We start from the raw sequence: 16342 nt of genomic DNA, 5'->3' as shown, positions 1-16342 counted from the left end.
AGCTACTCGTTACTAACAATGTCTGAATGAATCAGAATTCAGCAACTCATTGCACCTAGGCATGTAGACATGGTCGAGACAACCTGCTGAAATTCAAACTGAGCATCAATAAAAAAAAATAAAAAAAAGGAAGGTTGTTTACGTGGCTCTGAATGTGACACAGTTGTTGGTGCCAGACGAGCTGGTGTGAGTATTACAGAAACTGCAGATCTGCTGGGATTTTAGAACACAACCATATCCAGAGTTTACAGATGATATACAGGGAGTGCAGAATTATTAGGCAAATGAGTATTTTGTCCACATCATCCTCTTCATGCATGTTGTCTTACTCCAAGCTGTATAGGCTCGAAAGCCTACTACCAATTAAGCATATTAGGTGATGTGCATCTCTGTAATGAGAAGGGGTGTGGTCTAATGACATCAACACCCTATATCAGCTGTGCATAATTATTAGGCAACGTCCTTTCCTTTGGCAAAATGGGTCAAAAGAAGGACTTGACAGGCCCAGAAAAGTCAAAAATAGTGAGATATCTTGCAGAGGGATGCAGCAGTCTCAAAATTGCAAAGCTTCTGAAGCGTGATCATCGAACAATCAAGCGTTTCATTCAAAATAGTCAACAGGGTCGCAAGAAGCGTGTGGAAAAACCAAGGTGCAAAATAACTGCCCATGAACTGAGAAAAGTCAAGCGTGCAGCTGCCAAGATGCCACTTGCCACCAGTTTGGCCATATTTCAGAGCTGCAACATCACTGGAGTGCCCAAAAGCACAAGGTGTGCAATACTCAGAGACATGGCCAAGGTAAGAAAGGCTGAAAGACGACCACCACTGAACAAGACACACAAGCTGAAACGTCAAGACTGGGCCAAGAAATATCTCAAGACTGGTTTTTCTAAGGTTTTATGGACTGATGAAATGAGAGTGAGTCTTGATGGGCCAGATGGATGGGCCCGTGGCTGGATTGGTAAAGGGCAGAGAGCTCCAGTCAGACTCAGACGCCAGCAAGGTGGAGGTGGAGTACTGGTTTGGGCTGGTATCATCAAAGATGAGCTTGTGGGGCCTTTTCGGGTTGAGGATGGAGTCAAGCTCAACTCCCAGTCCTACTGCCAGTTTCTGGAAGACACCTTCTTCAAGCAGTGGTACAGGAAGAAGTCTGCATCCTTCAAGAAAAACATGATTTCCATGCAGGACAATGCTCCATCACACACGTCCAAGTACTCCACAGCGTGGCTGGCAAGAAAGGGTATAAAAGAAGAAAAACTAATGACATGGCCTCCTTGTTCACCTGATCTGAACCCCATTGAGAACCTGTGGTCCATCATCAAATGTGAGATTTACAAGGAGGGAAAACAGTACACCTCTCTGAACAGTGTCTGGGAGGCTGTGGTTGCTGCTGCACGCAATGTTGATGGTGAACAGATCAAAACACTGACAGAATCCATGGATGGCAGGCTTTTGAGTGTCCTTGCAAAGAAAGGTGGCTATATTGGTCGCTGATTTGTTTTTGTTTTGTTTTTGAATGTCAGAAATGTATATTTGTGAATGTGGAGATGTTATATTGGTTTCACTGGTAAAAATAAATAATTGAAATGGGTATATATTTGTTTTTTGTTAAGTTGCCTAATAATTATGCACAGTAATAGTCACCTGCACACACAGATACCCCCCTAAAATAACTAAAACTAAAAACTACTTCCAAAAACATTCAGCTTTGATATTAATGAGTTTTTTGGGTTCATTGAGAACATGGTTGTTGTTCAATAATAAAATTATTCCTCAAAAATACAACTTGCCTAATAATTCTGCACTCCCTGTATATGTGAAAAAAATGAAAATATCCAGCGAGCGGCAGTTTACTGGATAAAAATCCTTTGTTGATGTCAGAGCTCTAAGGGGAATTTCCAGGTCGCTTCAACAATCCGTCAGCCGGTCTCCGGACTCTCAGTTTCTGATTCAACATTTGTTTGCACATTTGCCTGAATACTGTTGACCATGTCCATCTCTTTATGAGCACAGTGTACCTCACTTCTGATGGCTCCTTCCAGTAGGATAACACCACATACCAAAAACTTCAAATTATCTCACTAGTTTCTTGAACATGACTTGTGTTCGCTGTACTCAAACGGCATCCACATTCACCAGATCTCAGTCAAACAGAGCACCTTTGGGATGTGGTGGAATAAAAGATTCACATGATGTGCAGCCGACAAATTGGCAGTGACTGTGTCAATCTTAAATTTGATTTGATTGATAGGAGGCGATTTCCAGCAAAGTTTGGCTCTGCGCTGGAAGTGGTGTCCATCATGGTCCTACTGAAAACAACAAGTTGAAATGTAACGATTTTCTTCAGCATTTTATCTGTTCCGCCATCTGACTAATCACTCACTTCCTGTTTCATTTTGTATCAGCAGCATTGACGCAATACTTCAGAAGGGATACGATGATTAATTTAATGCATACATTCAACAAACTGTATTAGAGTCTCTCTCTCTCTCTCTCTGGTCATCTGTTAGAGTCTGGGGCGCAATTTCTGGACATGATTTAGGTCCATTTATTCTTTTAGAAGCAAAGATGATACAAAATGCTACAAGGTTGCTCGTAGGGATTTACTTTATGATCAACCATGACAATGCCCACATGCAAATGTCATGACGTGTCAGTGAGGATAAAAATGATGTGGATCATGTCCTTTGTCCTTTGCAGTGAGTCACATTTTCTACTCCACGACCATCATCAAAACAACCACAGGAAGGAATGTCTTTTTGGCAGACTAGTGCAAAGGTGCACTAATGTGTGACTTCCTCTAGGCAGTGCTGTGTGTTCTTGCCAACCCCTGCTTAGGCTGAATTACACAACTATGCCTGTGTTCGAAGTCAGATCTGGATTTTTGAAAGTAGTAAGTGTGTATGTGTGCGTGAACAACCCATAAAGTAGTAGTGCAGTTCTGAAAAAACTGGAAGTTGCAAACCTAACCTAGCTCGCACCGGTTGTAGCTGACATGACCTCACCTCTACCAGCAAATATGGGTCCTAGAGAACCAAATCCGCCAATCACAACAGGAGGAGTTCACTTTGTTTGGGAGGGCACGAAAAGTGCCTAATAATCTGTCTGGGAGAGTCCTGAGATGATTTCATTCCATGGGGGTTTTTTTGTTTTGTTTTTAAATCACATTGTTCACCTATATTACACCCTGTGCACTTAACTACTGCAGCATTGTGTATTTCATTGTTAAAAAAAATTAAATTATTATGATTTTTACTTTGCAAAAAACTCCTGCCATTCATGTTTCGCAAGCAATTCGTCCAAACAGCATGATCAAACGATAGATGAAGAAATGTTAAAGGGGGCGAGTCCTCTGTGCCGCCATTGGTGGGATTTATTCCCCGAGTAAAACCTTACAGGTAATGGGCTTCGTGAGCTCTACTTTATTTTAACATTATACTTAAATACTTCTCCTCCAACGTCAAACATAACTTAATTTTAACTTGAATATGCACGTGTATTTAACTTTGATGGAATACAGTGTGACACTTATCCTGGAAGGTAAGTTCAAAGGGAAAAATTAGCAACCTAGCAAAGCTTCACTCGAGTGACGTATTCCAATGCTAAACAGAAAAGGGGCGGGTCCCTTGAGGTTATCCAATCAGAAAGTAGGCGGCAGTCCTCGACGGCGTGTCATTGGCTTAAAGTTTCTCTCTTAGGTTGTTCATATAAATAATAACATCTCGGCTAGCATGTGGCAAGCATACCAGAGAGGTAGCGCGTTTCCTCACTCAGTTAAAATTGTCCAAAGTTGTTTGTCCGCTCGACACTAAGGTAGAGGTAGAGGTCCGGGCAGGAAGAAGCAGCGGCAGTATGTCGGTCGACAGCGTGTTTAGGACCCGGTCCCTCGGTGTGGCAGCCGTAGGTCTTCCTGATCAATACGCCGATGGCAAAGCAGCGAAAGTGTGGCAGCTGTACATCGGAGACACGAAGAGCAGGACGCAGGAGTACAGGAGCTGGGTGGTGTCCCTGCTGAAGCAGCACGGGGTGCGGAGTGTGCTGGATGTAGCCTGCGGAACAGGGTAATGTCAGGTCAATTTAGCAGTTTCATAGTGACACGTCTGACAGGGGCTTCAGCTCTGCTTCATCAAAATCCACTTACAAATCGTTCAACTTAGTATGGATTTATAAATATGATCAAATAAAAAAAAAAATATAAGCAAAAACTTTAAGTTCTGAAATTTCCATAACAAAATCTTAAATACGGCTTTATCCAAGTATCTCGAGCACGCTTTTGTCAATGGTTAAACTGATTTAAATTGCATATGCCAAACAAAAACCTGAACTCACAATGATACAGCAGGTGAACAGCTGCTGATGACGTCATAAAACGTGCTGATTCAGACTGCATTATTGCTTTTCAGATTTGTGAAAAGGTGTGACTCTTGTGTGATTCACAGTGATTGTGCAGCTTCAGAACAGAGTTGTGTAGGCGTAGCTGATAGTGATGATGGTGTTTGCTTCTTTGCTGTTCTTGATAGATCTGTAGGTAAAAAAATAATGTGATTTCAGCTCACATAGGCCTTTTTGTACTTGTACCCATCTTTATAGCTGTTCAAGTGAGTTTGACGTTTGTGGAATTTCAACTCACTGACCCTTTTTAACTCGGGACAAAATCCGGATTAAGCCACAGAATAATGAATGAAAGTGCAGAGTTGCACCTGATCCTGAGCCACGTCCTGCCTCCTGCACTGGTCTGGACACAGCAGGTTTACACATGCTGGTTAAATGTGATTCAATTAGAGAGGCGTAATATGTCTGAGACACAAGCTTGTAGAAGCAAGTGTTGTCCATTTAAATTTCCTGTTTCTAAAGCAAACTAAACACAAGCGAACCCTAAACTTGCATTTAGTAGGTCAGTGGGTGATGAACTAGTGCTGGGTAGTCGAAAGGAGTTTTTTCTGGTTTCCTGCAGTCTTTTTTATCTCCCTTGATACATTGACTGTGCTTTCACACAGCAGCAAGGCCATTGCCTAAGCACAGACAAGCAGACCATAAATGTCACCTCAGCTGTTGTTTTTCTCATGGAGAATTTTCACTGGAGATGCACTATAACAATTTTATTATTTGATGTTTATTATAAATGTATCTTCTTTTTTCTTTGCTCATCACTTAGCACTCATTTCAGCTGCTAATCAACATTACAGAGCTTATAATGTTCATGTAAGAACTGCAGTCATTTCCATAATAACTCAGCTCCATATATCAGGCCGCATGGTTGTTTTCCTGCGGTTTGGAGCACCCCAGCACATTGATTCTGACCCGATACCCTAGTAGTGGTGCCCCTCCATAGTGCAGCAGCCTCGAAGTAAACATATTCCTCGTGGATCACGGTTACAAATAGCTATTTTTGGCAGTGTGTTTGTGATGCTTTCTAATTCTGAGAAGAAGCTTCAGGCTGTGAATCACTTTCAGCTGAACCTGTGAGAGTTTTTTAATTTAGGATTCCATAGGTTCTAGCAGGAAATCTTATGTATAACTGCAGAATGGATAGGCATACAGACAAATTAAAGGGGAACCATGAATCCCTGACTTATACCTCAAGGATTATACTGGATCTGTTAAGCTGAGGCCTTCACAGTCACCAGACTGAACACAGTTGAACCAAATGAAGGACCATCAGAGTCCTTTGAGACTTGTTGCCAAGATGAAATCTAAAAGATATGAATTTGCTTTTAGCCTAAGACTGTTTAATCCAAATCTGAAAACTGGCTGTTCTTTTTACGTAAGCTTTATTTGTTTTGTTGTTATATTATCTTGTAGTTACCCAGTAGATGTTAATGATTTCTGCATTATTGTCCATTGAATCCCTCCCCCCTGTTGCACTGAAACACGTCAGTATTGTTTATTATTAACTCATAAATTGCCGAGAAAACATTTTTGGAAGTCAGTCAGTAGCATCTATTCAGGCTGTGGTTTGGCCCACAATCACGTTTTCCTGTCAGGTTTTCAAAATAGGAGTAGCTTCTGGCTACTATACAAATCATCTCTCCTTACCTGTGACAAGGTTAGTATTCCTGTCTGTAGTGAGACGATAAGCTTATCAACCTACTACTAAACCACATGTAGTGCAGTCACAGCAAACACACACTCGCACTCAGACTTGATCAAACTGGTTTTTTAGGGGAAGATGACAGCAGGGATTACTTCAAAATCAAAACACACCTACTGCATGATCCTCACAGGTCGGTTGTTGTTTTTAATGTATTCATGGATTTTGTTTTCTAGGATTGACTCCATTATGTTGGTGGAGGAGGGGTTTAATTTAGTGAGTGTGGATGCCAGCGACAAAATGCTCAAGTATGCACTGAAGGCGAGATGGGACAGGAGAAAAGAACCAGCTTTTGACCAGTGGGGTATGAAAATTAAAATATATTTATTGAATCAGTGAGTTCCACAGATTTAGATTCTATTTGTGCCAGTAATCAAATCATATTCGCCAAGCATTTTGTGACAGTCTCTTTGTGAGCCTCTCGTCCTCACGATTAGCTCAAAAGTCCACCATCTTGGACTACAGCTGGAGACGGCAGCCCTTGTTCTTCTCTGTGACCTCAGCAGAGCAGCACAAGCTGCAGGTTCTGATCCCCAAGTGGAACATAAGAGCAGAACAAGGACTACAGAGTCAAGCTGCAGTACAAGTTGAGCTGGAGCAGCTCCAGTCATGGGATGAGATCCTCTCCAGGGAAGCAGCTAAAGGATATTGAAGCCAATGAGCCAACTGGTAGTTAAAGCATAAGACAAGGGCCAAGGCGAGTTGCCAGGGAATTGTTAACTAGTAAATTGATCTCTCATATGAATCAATGGAAAATAACCTTAAGAAGAAGTGACACAAATGAAGCATTCGTCAGAGAATGTGCATCCTAGCATAAAGTTAACTTAATCAACAGAGCAACATCAGTACAAGTGATGGCAGGGTAAGCTTAAAGTTGAAAAGCTAAGCAATCAGTATGACATTTAGTCACGGACCTCCTTATAGTAATAAAACAAAGACTGTGTGGTGTTTGTTTTGCATTGGCCGTCATGCCTGGGTTGCTCCCAATAAAGCCCTGTGTGTGGGCAGCACTCAGAGTTGTTTCATTTGTCTTAAACTGTTGCAAAGTGCACATGTTTGTGGTGATATCTACATTTCCTCAGGTGACCTCATGTTCTGCTCTTTTCCTTCTTGTCTTCAGTGATTGAAGAGGCCAACTGGCTGACTTTATCAGAAGACATTCAGAAACCAGGAGATGGTTTTGATGCTGTCATCTGCCTCGGCAACTCATTTGCCCACTTACCAGACTTTAAAGGTACACAAATAATAAAAGTGTTGTTAATTTTATAGGTGAGCTTAAGGGCTTTTCCTCTGGGCCTGTCAAAACATCTCATTATGCCTGGACTTGGCAAACGTAGGCATTAGAGTTTAAAGGTATGACCTGTCTGGGTGCACCTCTGAACACACCCAGCGATGATGTTGCAGTGCCCTGGAGTGCTCTTTCACCTCACTGTAGCAGGGTGTAGAGGCATGGCAAGCCCATACAGGATCTGTCTCAAAGGATTTATCCCACAACCTTCGTCCCAGAGATTGTCAGAGATATTAGAAATATATTTGTGGAAGGGGAAAAAAAAGTGTCCAAATAATTTTTGCCTTGTCAGAATGATGATGTGACTCATTAAATTGCCATGTGATTACTCCTGCATCCATAACTCAAATCAAACATCTCCTTGAATCGATGCACACGCCTTTGCCTTCCAGTTTGTTACCATGTGTTTAGCTGCCAATTTGATCCCTTATTCATGCACTCAGTCGTGCTGTTGTTGCTGTTAGGGGACCAGAGTGACCAAAAGCTGGCCCTTCGAAACATCGCCAGTATGGTCAGACCAGGTGGGGTCCTCATCATTGACCACCGCAATTACGACTACATCCTGGAGACCGGGCGTGCTCCACAAGGCAAGAACATCTACTACAAGGTACCAAACATATACCAATATTGGATTTACTGCAGTGATTATTCTTTTTACAACATAATTGCATAACAGTGTAAATACAGCTTTTAAGAACTCATGGTGGAAACTACAGCCTTCAGGCTCACGACACCTGCTTAGTTTGGAAAGGTGAAATGCATCAGTTAACAGTCGGTGTACATTTTAGTCTGTTTTTCTTAACCCTTTCCAAAGTACTGCAGGCTTATGGCAATTGAACAGTTTCAAATATTTAAATTTAATTTCAAAATATTATTTTAAATTGAATATTATTTTAATTTGCTTGTATATGCTCCTATAGTTCGTGGAGAGAAAATCAGAATCAGCAAAAATCTGTTTCGACGGGTAAAATTTAGAAGAAAAAAAAATGGACTCAGCCAAGAAAATTGGACCCGGTGCCCCTCTGCTTTTAATCCTTTGGTAAATCACTTCTGGGATTTCGCTCTAGAGACTGCTAAGAGAAGCTTAGGATTGTTATTTTTTGGTACGAACCCAAAGCACACAGCAACATATGAATGATTAACCTTGTGTTGTGGCTGCGCTGATCACAGACGTTCTGTCTGCTGCTGTTTGTTTTAGTCATTTATTCTCTTTTCAAGGATGACGGTATGTTTGATTGAACCTCTGAGAACAGATACACTGTTTAGTTTATTCAAGTTCAAAGAACTGGATCTATTTCTTACTCAGTGGTGTCTAGAGCCTGACCACTTTATCAGTTGGCCAATATTAGCCTTTTGGTGATCTATCAGCCGTTAAATCCATCCTGTCATCCATTCGCTGGAGCCTATACAGCCCTTAAATTAAAATTTAAAAGGTAAAGAAAAAATTGGAGAGACACCCTCCAGCCATCTTACGAGTGTTGATATTGCATAATTTGTCCACCAGAGGACACTCTGCAACTTCCCTTTTGGCAACAGCAGCTTGGGCAGCACAGCTATCAGCTGATCTAAGAAGACTTGGGGATAAGATAAATGACTACATGTAATAAATATTAGAGAATCTGTTCATGCATCTGAATATCAGATTGTTAAATCTCCAAATATTGATTTAGCTCTTCCTACACTGGCTGAGCTCTTGTGGTGTCTAACTGCTTGTTTATTCTTGGAAATTATGGAGCATTTGGACCTGGAAATGGCTGATTACATCCTTCAACGGTGTAAAAGATGGACGTAGCTCCTGGACGTCACCTGTGAATTTCCCACTTTGAAGCCTTGAGACGAGCATTTTTGCCATTGGTGTCCTTTTGCTTTGAAATGTGCTTTGAAATATGCAAAATTCACTTAATTTTTAATAAAACTCAGTGATTAAAATTGAATTGATAGAATTGATCAGAAAGTAATTTACAGAGGTCAGACCTGAAATTTGTTTTCAGACTTTTTACAGGACCGGAAGTCATTTTGCAGCCACAGTTGGCGCTCCCCATTGGTCCTTCAAATGAGTGCAGGTTTAAGGCACTTCTGTGTTGGCTTCACTTTTCAGGGCCTGAAGCTACATCTGTCTTTTATACTTTGCTGAATGTGAATTAGTCATACAACGTGCAGTTATCTATTGGCTTTTTCTCAAATATCATCCTTATTTTATTGTCATACAGATCATAAGTTTTGGACTTCTCTCTCTGCCCAAAAAGAGAATTTGAAGTTTGAAGCCATTCTTCAGCCCTCAGTATGGATGGCACAAAGAAGCCCGTTTTTAATCTTAATTCTCTGCACAATCTGGTCTTTTATTGCTTTGCGAGTAGTAGTGGGACAGACAGTATTGTTTAAGAATGGTTTATTTACGCCATCCCTAGCAGCAGCTGGCTTTAAGACTTAAATCCCCACACGGAGCCTGACGGATATTGTGAGATTTTCACTAAAACTGGTGCAGGAGAAACAGAAGGAAATGTGTTTGGGTTTTCATATCATTTTGGCAAATGGGGCAAAAAATGGATGAAGTCAGGAATAATGAGTAAAAAGCCCTTTGGGAAGACGGGGAAACAACATGACTGAAAGTACACGTAGCCTCTAGTGTGCACATTAAGTGGACACTTCTGTATAGATTGCATGTATGATTTTTTTTATTTTTTTTTCTGTCTCATCCCCTGTTTTTAACCTTGTGTTCACATAATTCAGACAATCAGCCAGGCTTGCATTTGGAATGAGCTCAGATATGAGATGTGGAGAATACACAACAGCAGGTCGTGACTGTAGGGAGCCATATTTGATTCAAGATGTTTGCATTAAAAACAACGTCCATATTCTTTAATCCAGCCAAAGCAGGAAGTATCCAGCTGGAAGGCCTCAATATAAATACTACGTCAACAATTGCTAGTTGGCAAAAATCAGCTTCTGATGCCTTCGTAATCCCTGAGTTTGCTCTTGTGCTCCAACACTGAACCAACCAAATCTTTTTTTCCTTTCATCAGTCTCTTCTGTTCAGGCTGTGTTTGGACATCATAGAAGAAAATGAGGATAAAGTGTGTGTGTGTGTGTGTGTGTGTGTGTGTGTGTGTGTGTGTGTGTGTGTGTGTGTGTGTGTGTGTGTGTGTGTGTGTGTGTGTGTGTGTGTGTGTGTGTGTGTGTGTGTGTGTGTGTGTTGCAGAGTGACCTAACTCAGGACATCACCACCTCAGTGTTGTGGGTCAACAGTAAGCCACATATGATCACTCTGGACTACACCATCCAAGTGCCACAGGCCACCCTCCAGAACGTGCCTGAAGTTAGGTGAGTCGGGCTCTGATGCTGCTGCAGAGCTGATAGGAGACTGAGCTCACACCTCATACATTATATCTTGATCCTTTTATGGGAGACCTATTCTAACTGGTAGATCTGGACAATACATTATACATTTGTCATTATAGCATCTACAATTTCATGTCTTGTATGCATTAAATGCAGCTTTTACTGTATCTCAAATCTTTAGGTTTACATTGCCTTGAATATTTTTGCTTTCCAGCCATAAACTGTAATGTTAATTCATTAATATGCTAAAAAAAAAAAAAAAAAAAAAGTTGTCTTACATTCACTTTAGATGGTGTTTAAACGTCATCAGCAGGATTGTGGTTTTGCATTTTCTAATTAATTTTCCTCTTGATTTTGACTTTATTCTGAATTCAGTTTATTTTCAGTTCTTTGAAAATGTTTAGTTTTAGTTAGATTTTTATTAGTTTTAGTGTTATTATTGTTGTATGAAGGCTTATGTCAGAGGCAAGAAATAAGAAAATCAGTACATGAATAAAAGTGCATGACTTTTTGAAAGCAGTTTATTTACAGTCTTGAGACATCCATCACCAACTCATCAGGCAAACTAATCAAACGAACAGATACTAAAACTAAGGATATTTCCTCTATTTTTAAATTAAGTCATTTAGGCTTTAATTTTAATCAAAGATGTTTTTTTATGTTTTGGTCAAATAAAATGTTTTCTTTTTTTTTTTTTTCCCCCACATTTAGTCTTAGTTTAGGGTAACCTTGGTTACTGGTCATGCCGCCACATTAGACTATCTATATATATATATATATATATCACCATAGCAACAAAAGAGCACAATTTTTCACGTAGACCAGTGATTAATCCTAACCCTCATCGGGCTTTATAAACATCATTCATGATGTGTAAATTATTTTACACCCGAGGTCGCTGGGCTCCATCCTCAGACACAATAACAGCTGTTAAACTGCGCTGCATTCCTGAAATCAAGGACAAATGGTCTGCAGTAGTGTTATTGTTAAAACTAAACTTTGATACTTTTAAGTATCACAGTTGAAACTGAGCTGAATCTCATAAATACTACCAAACTTCAGTAACTCTGGTGTTTTGCTCTGTTTGTGTCCTCCAGTAAATTCCGTTTGTCCTACTACCCTCACTGCCTGGACAGCTTCAGAGGTCTGCTGAACGAGGCCTTCAACGGCAAACTGGAGCACGCCGTTTACGGAGATTTCAAGACTTACGTGCCGGGCCAGTCTCAGGCTCCATGCTACTTCATCCACGTCTGTAAGAAAAAGGCCTAAGAGGAATACCGGGAGCCACCTTGATACTGATGTGCACACAGTGCTTGCAGGAAGGAGGGAAAAACATCTCTGCTTAAAAAGTCCCAATATATTAGCTTTCTTTCAAAAATATCACAACACACTTTGTCACATGGATACTGAAAAAAAATGTTGCTTTAAAGCAGTTTTTGGTTTTTTTCCCAGTAGCTTTAAATTAAGAGTACATAAAAAATAAAAAAAAACTTGTCTTTTAGGCATTTGAGCTGCCAAGACTCATTGGTTCTGCTAGTCGACACTGTTCATTCGTTTGACTTAAAACAGTTTGTTGTTGTTTGAAAAGCTACATTTACATGTGTCGGACCAGTGTTTTGCCCATGTCTGGTAGTTTTCCTCCAATGTGCATTCATGCGTTCATCTCTTTGGGCTGCTCTCTACATCCCGCCTCTTTGAACACATTTCAAAATGGTGCTGTACATTTGTGGTACTCCTGCTTTTTGTTGCCAAAAACGTACAAAGATGTATTCTTAGATGAGTGTATTTTGTAAGTTTACCACTTTGGTCTTAAAAAAAACATCTGTGGCTTTGATTACGGTGGCCTGATTTTTTTTAAATGTATTTTCAACCTGGAAAGAAAATGCAGCCATTTTGGCCTTTTGCCTTTGACAGGCACAGATTGAAGATTTGAATTCAGGTAAACCCAAGAGAACGACTAGTAATAACTGTGAATCACCTCGACTTATACAGGAAAACCTCACCTGCCTGTTAGATCAGATTTCCTCTTCTTTAAAGGGTCGTTACAGTAAAGCCTCTCCTACCTGAACAGACTTTGCTGTAGAAATGTAAGTTTTGCGATCGGCTTTTAGACAGAAAGCCTTTAAATTTTGTGGAAACTGCCACTAATGAACATGAAGCAGGCCAGTACTGAGCATCAGCAAACATGAAACGACAATAAAAACTGGAGCCCCGACTAATTGAACCACGTCATCAAACAGAAAGATGACATTAACGTAATAAGATTATTACTGAATGCCTAACCTGCTTATCAACCAAAGATATTTAAGAATATTAAACTGTTATCTCATGTAGACTAAGAAAACTCTGCACAGTAGATAATCTTCCATCATGTTTTCCACCATTAATTTACACTGCTGTATTATCCAGGTGTAAATATTTTTTTTCTGTATTTTTGCAAACTCAGTAGGGCCATTTTCACTTGAATGCGAAAGGAGTTCGACCACAGTGAAGTGAAATATTCTCACATCTCTGCCTGAGTGCTTTGTGATATTGTGCTAGTGCTTCCTGTAGGACAAAATGTACGGTATGCAAAGTTCATGATTAGTTTAAAAGCAACATTAGATGTTAAGGTGTTAAACATTTTATAAAATTCATTTCCTGCATGATTATCGAAATCTTTTGCCATAAAATAAAAATATTTGAAATAAGCACTGCTGTTTGTGTACACAATATTTTTTAGGACAATGCTAAAAGTTTGATGTTTGCTAGTGTAACATGTAACACAAGTACGAAGTGAAGGCTGCCGGGGATGTCATTAGCTTTGCAAATAATTAGCATGAACTGGTTCTTTGAACAGAATCTACCTTTGAGCGTGCGAGTTTGATGAAAATGTAGTTCATAGCTGCTAATTAATGGTCAGTAAGTGATGGCTAATATGAACGGTTACTGAAGTCCAGTAGGCTGAAACATTAGCATGATTGTTTTCAGAAAAAACGAATTTGTCAACTCTTAAGTTTTGTGTGAGCGCAGCTTTTTGTCTTCCCTTTTTAAAATAAATAAATAAATAAAAAATCCTTGGGTATTCAAGTCTGGAGCTAAATTAAATGTAGGTATAATCAGGTAATTGCTGGAACATGAATACCTAAACTAAATATATCAATTCCTTCAATAGCTAGTAAGACATTTCACTAAAAACGAAATAAATAACCAGCTCAAGTGAAACTTGCATCATCAAAGTCATCTGACAGGTCTTTTTGAGACCATAAATGTCTCCTTTCATGTGAAAATAAAATACAAGTACACACAATGATTCTGTGTGTTGTAGACACTTTCAGTAATAAGTTAAAATAATTGCCTTATGTATGAATTTCTCAGTCGGTCATTTAGTTGTTGAGGAATTTAAGCCCACTCTCGTTTACAGCTGCTTCAGCTCACTGAGGTTTGCAGGCATTTATTTACACACATCTCTCTTAAGTTTAAACACAGCACTTGGAACAGGTAAAGTCTGGACTTTGATGACTGGGCCATTGCAATACTTTGATTCTTTTTTTCTTCTTCCGTTGTACATTTGCCCAATTTAGCCAAACATTAGCTGTTTGGAGATGTCCCCACATTTGACACCGGGACTCTTTGGTATACAGAGGACTCCGTGACAGCCTAGTGCCCAAATCACCAACCCTTTTATTTATTTATTTATTTTTTTTATTGCCAAACATGGTGCTATCCATTATGATCAAGGATTTCCACTTCTGTCTAATCTCTCCAAAGGGCACTGTTATGTCCAAGTCTTGTGATTTATCCAGATAAAAGCATGATTTCAGTTTATCCTTTGCAAACCCACACCATACTGCCATGTTCCTTTTAGAAAAGAGGCGATCTCCTGGCGAACCTCCCAAAGATGCTTTGCTTGTCTTTTTCAAATTCTACTCTCATAACCGTTAACATTTAATGTACTGAGGCCTGTAGCATGTGAGATGTAGCTCTTGTGTTTTTTATACTCTGAGCATTTCACAGCTTTAACTTGAAGTGAGTTTGCTGGGATGTTTCCTCCCTTATTAAAAATCTAATTGTAGAATGACGGATTTAATCTCTCACCTCCAGTTTTCTTTTGACATGTCCGTTACACCAGGGATTTGTCTAGTGAGGTACTGCATGCCTTGTCGAGAGAGTCGCTGTGACAAACTGATACAGAGCATATGAATGTGTTGTGATTTATACACATTGTAGTCAGAAGTTCTCTAATCCACACAGGGTCAACGCTTCAATAGATAATCAATTCAAACATTTCCTTTGACTCTGCTGAAGTCAGAGGAAAACTGTCAAACAAGATGCTTTATTCCATCAAAATTAAATACCAGAGAAGAGCAAAATACAGGCTTGGCACAAGAGGGCAGCATCTCATTATATGATTCCCACAGACCCACGTCTTTCCCTCATCCAGCTTTCACAGTGGCTATGTTCCTCATCTGGATCTCATTATCACTTCATCCTCTTCCTTATCAGACTTTTTGTCTGCTAGCTCTTATTATCTGTTATTTATTGCCAGTCATTCTCACACTGGTTTATAGGGCCATTTTCTTTCCTTTGTTAGTAATCTTTGTTTCTCTTCTTTCTGCATGCTGAATTTTAGCTTCATACGACTTAGTTAAGACATAAATTTAATGACACTGCTCTAGTCTCAGTTTATTTTATAGCGAGTATGAAACTGATTTAAAGGGCTTTTTGAAATTTGCTTTAAATTAGCTTTATTTTTCTAGAAGCCACAAGATCCTGCAGCATCTTATTAAAATAGTAGAAAGTTAAAGCATACAGCTGTTTCTTTGTCTGGTGTTTTTGTCAAAGAATGACATTTCCTCTCTCTGTGTATCTGACCTCTGAACACAAACTTGCACACTATCCTCTAGCCATTCTTCCCTGGAGTGTCTGTATCACATCTTATGCCTGCAAGGCAGGCTATCAGACAGCCGTGCAAAGAGCTGATACACAAACCAGATGTGAAAACCGCTTGCCAGATGTGGCTGCTCTGCTTTGCTTTGCTGTAGTTAAGGGAGTCAAAGTGGTCAACCATGAATGGGTTTACTGGGGAGGATTGCTTTCACAGCACAGTCATTGGCCAAATCAAACAAAAGCAGAGGGAGCTGAGAGAGACCCATTGGCTGGAAAGAAGGAGATGAGTAATTACGATGAATAATGATTATGCTCAAGAGCCTTTAAAGGAGAAAAAGAAAAAGGAGTCAAATTAACGATTTATGCTGTATGGTCTTGTTAAGAATTTATTGAGTTGAAGAGAAAATAATCTTTCTCTGGATTTTCTTGGAAACATTAATAGAAGACAGACTCGAGGCACTTTCATGCCGAATTCTAGCTTTTGATGAAGGAGCTTTAGTCTTTAACATGCCCTTTTGGAAACCTGTTTTTGTCTACTTTAATTTTATCCAGCTGTTTCTTTGTTCATTTCCAGAAAATTATATGTTCAGTGACACAATGCAAGGTCAATACTTGTAGTCAGCTCCAGCTCTGGTATCTTAATTTAGTTTGGAATAATGAAGCAAGCTTCCCAAGCCAGTCTCCAATTAGTTTTGAGCTTCTGAAAGTGGGAAACTGTTAAACCTAAAGAAAATGTTAATCATAGTCCAAATATT

General features: G+C 39.8%; 1 protein-coding gene across 1 annotated transcript; it reads left to right on the top strand.

Annotated features, from left to right (window-relative positions):
* Positions 1 to 3706: 3706 nt before the first annotated feature.
* On the top strand, positions 3707 to 13408 carry gnmt (glycine N-methyltransferase). The gene is made up of 6 exons (XM_026152251.2): positions 3707 to 4061; positions 6268 to 6395; positions 7212 to 7325; positions 7844 to 7986; positions 10579 to 10700; positions 11816 to 13408. Exons 1-6 carry the CDS (start codon positions 3853 to 3855, stop codon positions 11985 to 11987), a joined length of 888 nt encoding a protein of 295 aa, XP_026008036.2. The 5' UTR covers positions 3707 to 3852; the 3' UTR covers positions 11988 to 13408.
* The last annotated feature ends 2934 nt before the right edge of the window (positions 13409 to 16342 follow it).

Source organism: Astatotilapia calliptera, chromosome 19 (genome assembly GCF_964374335.1).
Source record: "Astatotilapia calliptera chromosome 19, fAstCal68.1, whole genome shotgun sequence".
NCBI lineage: Eukaryota > Metazoa > Chordata > Actinopteri > Cichliformes > Cichlidae > Astatotilapia > Astatotilapia calliptera.
Note: the sequence above shows the minus strand (reverse complement) of the source record. Positions and strands in the feature narration are given on the sequence as shown.

What these genes read in the sequence shown, in the direction of transcription:
- gnmt (XM_026152251.2), top strand. Translation starts at nt 3,853, where the DNA reads ATGTCGGTCGACAGCGTGTTTAGGACCCGGTCCCTCGGTGTGGCAGCC. An exon ending in GATGTAGCCTGCGGAACAGG is followed by an intron (nt 4,062 to 6,267) that starts GTAATGTCAGGT and finishes TTTGTTTTCTAG; the next exon opens with GATTGACTCCATTATGTTGG. An exon ending in GCAAGAACATCTACTACAAG is followed by an intron (nt 7,987 to 10,578) that starts GTACCAAACATA and finishes TGTGTGTTGCAG; the next exon opens with AGTGACCTAACTCAGGACAT.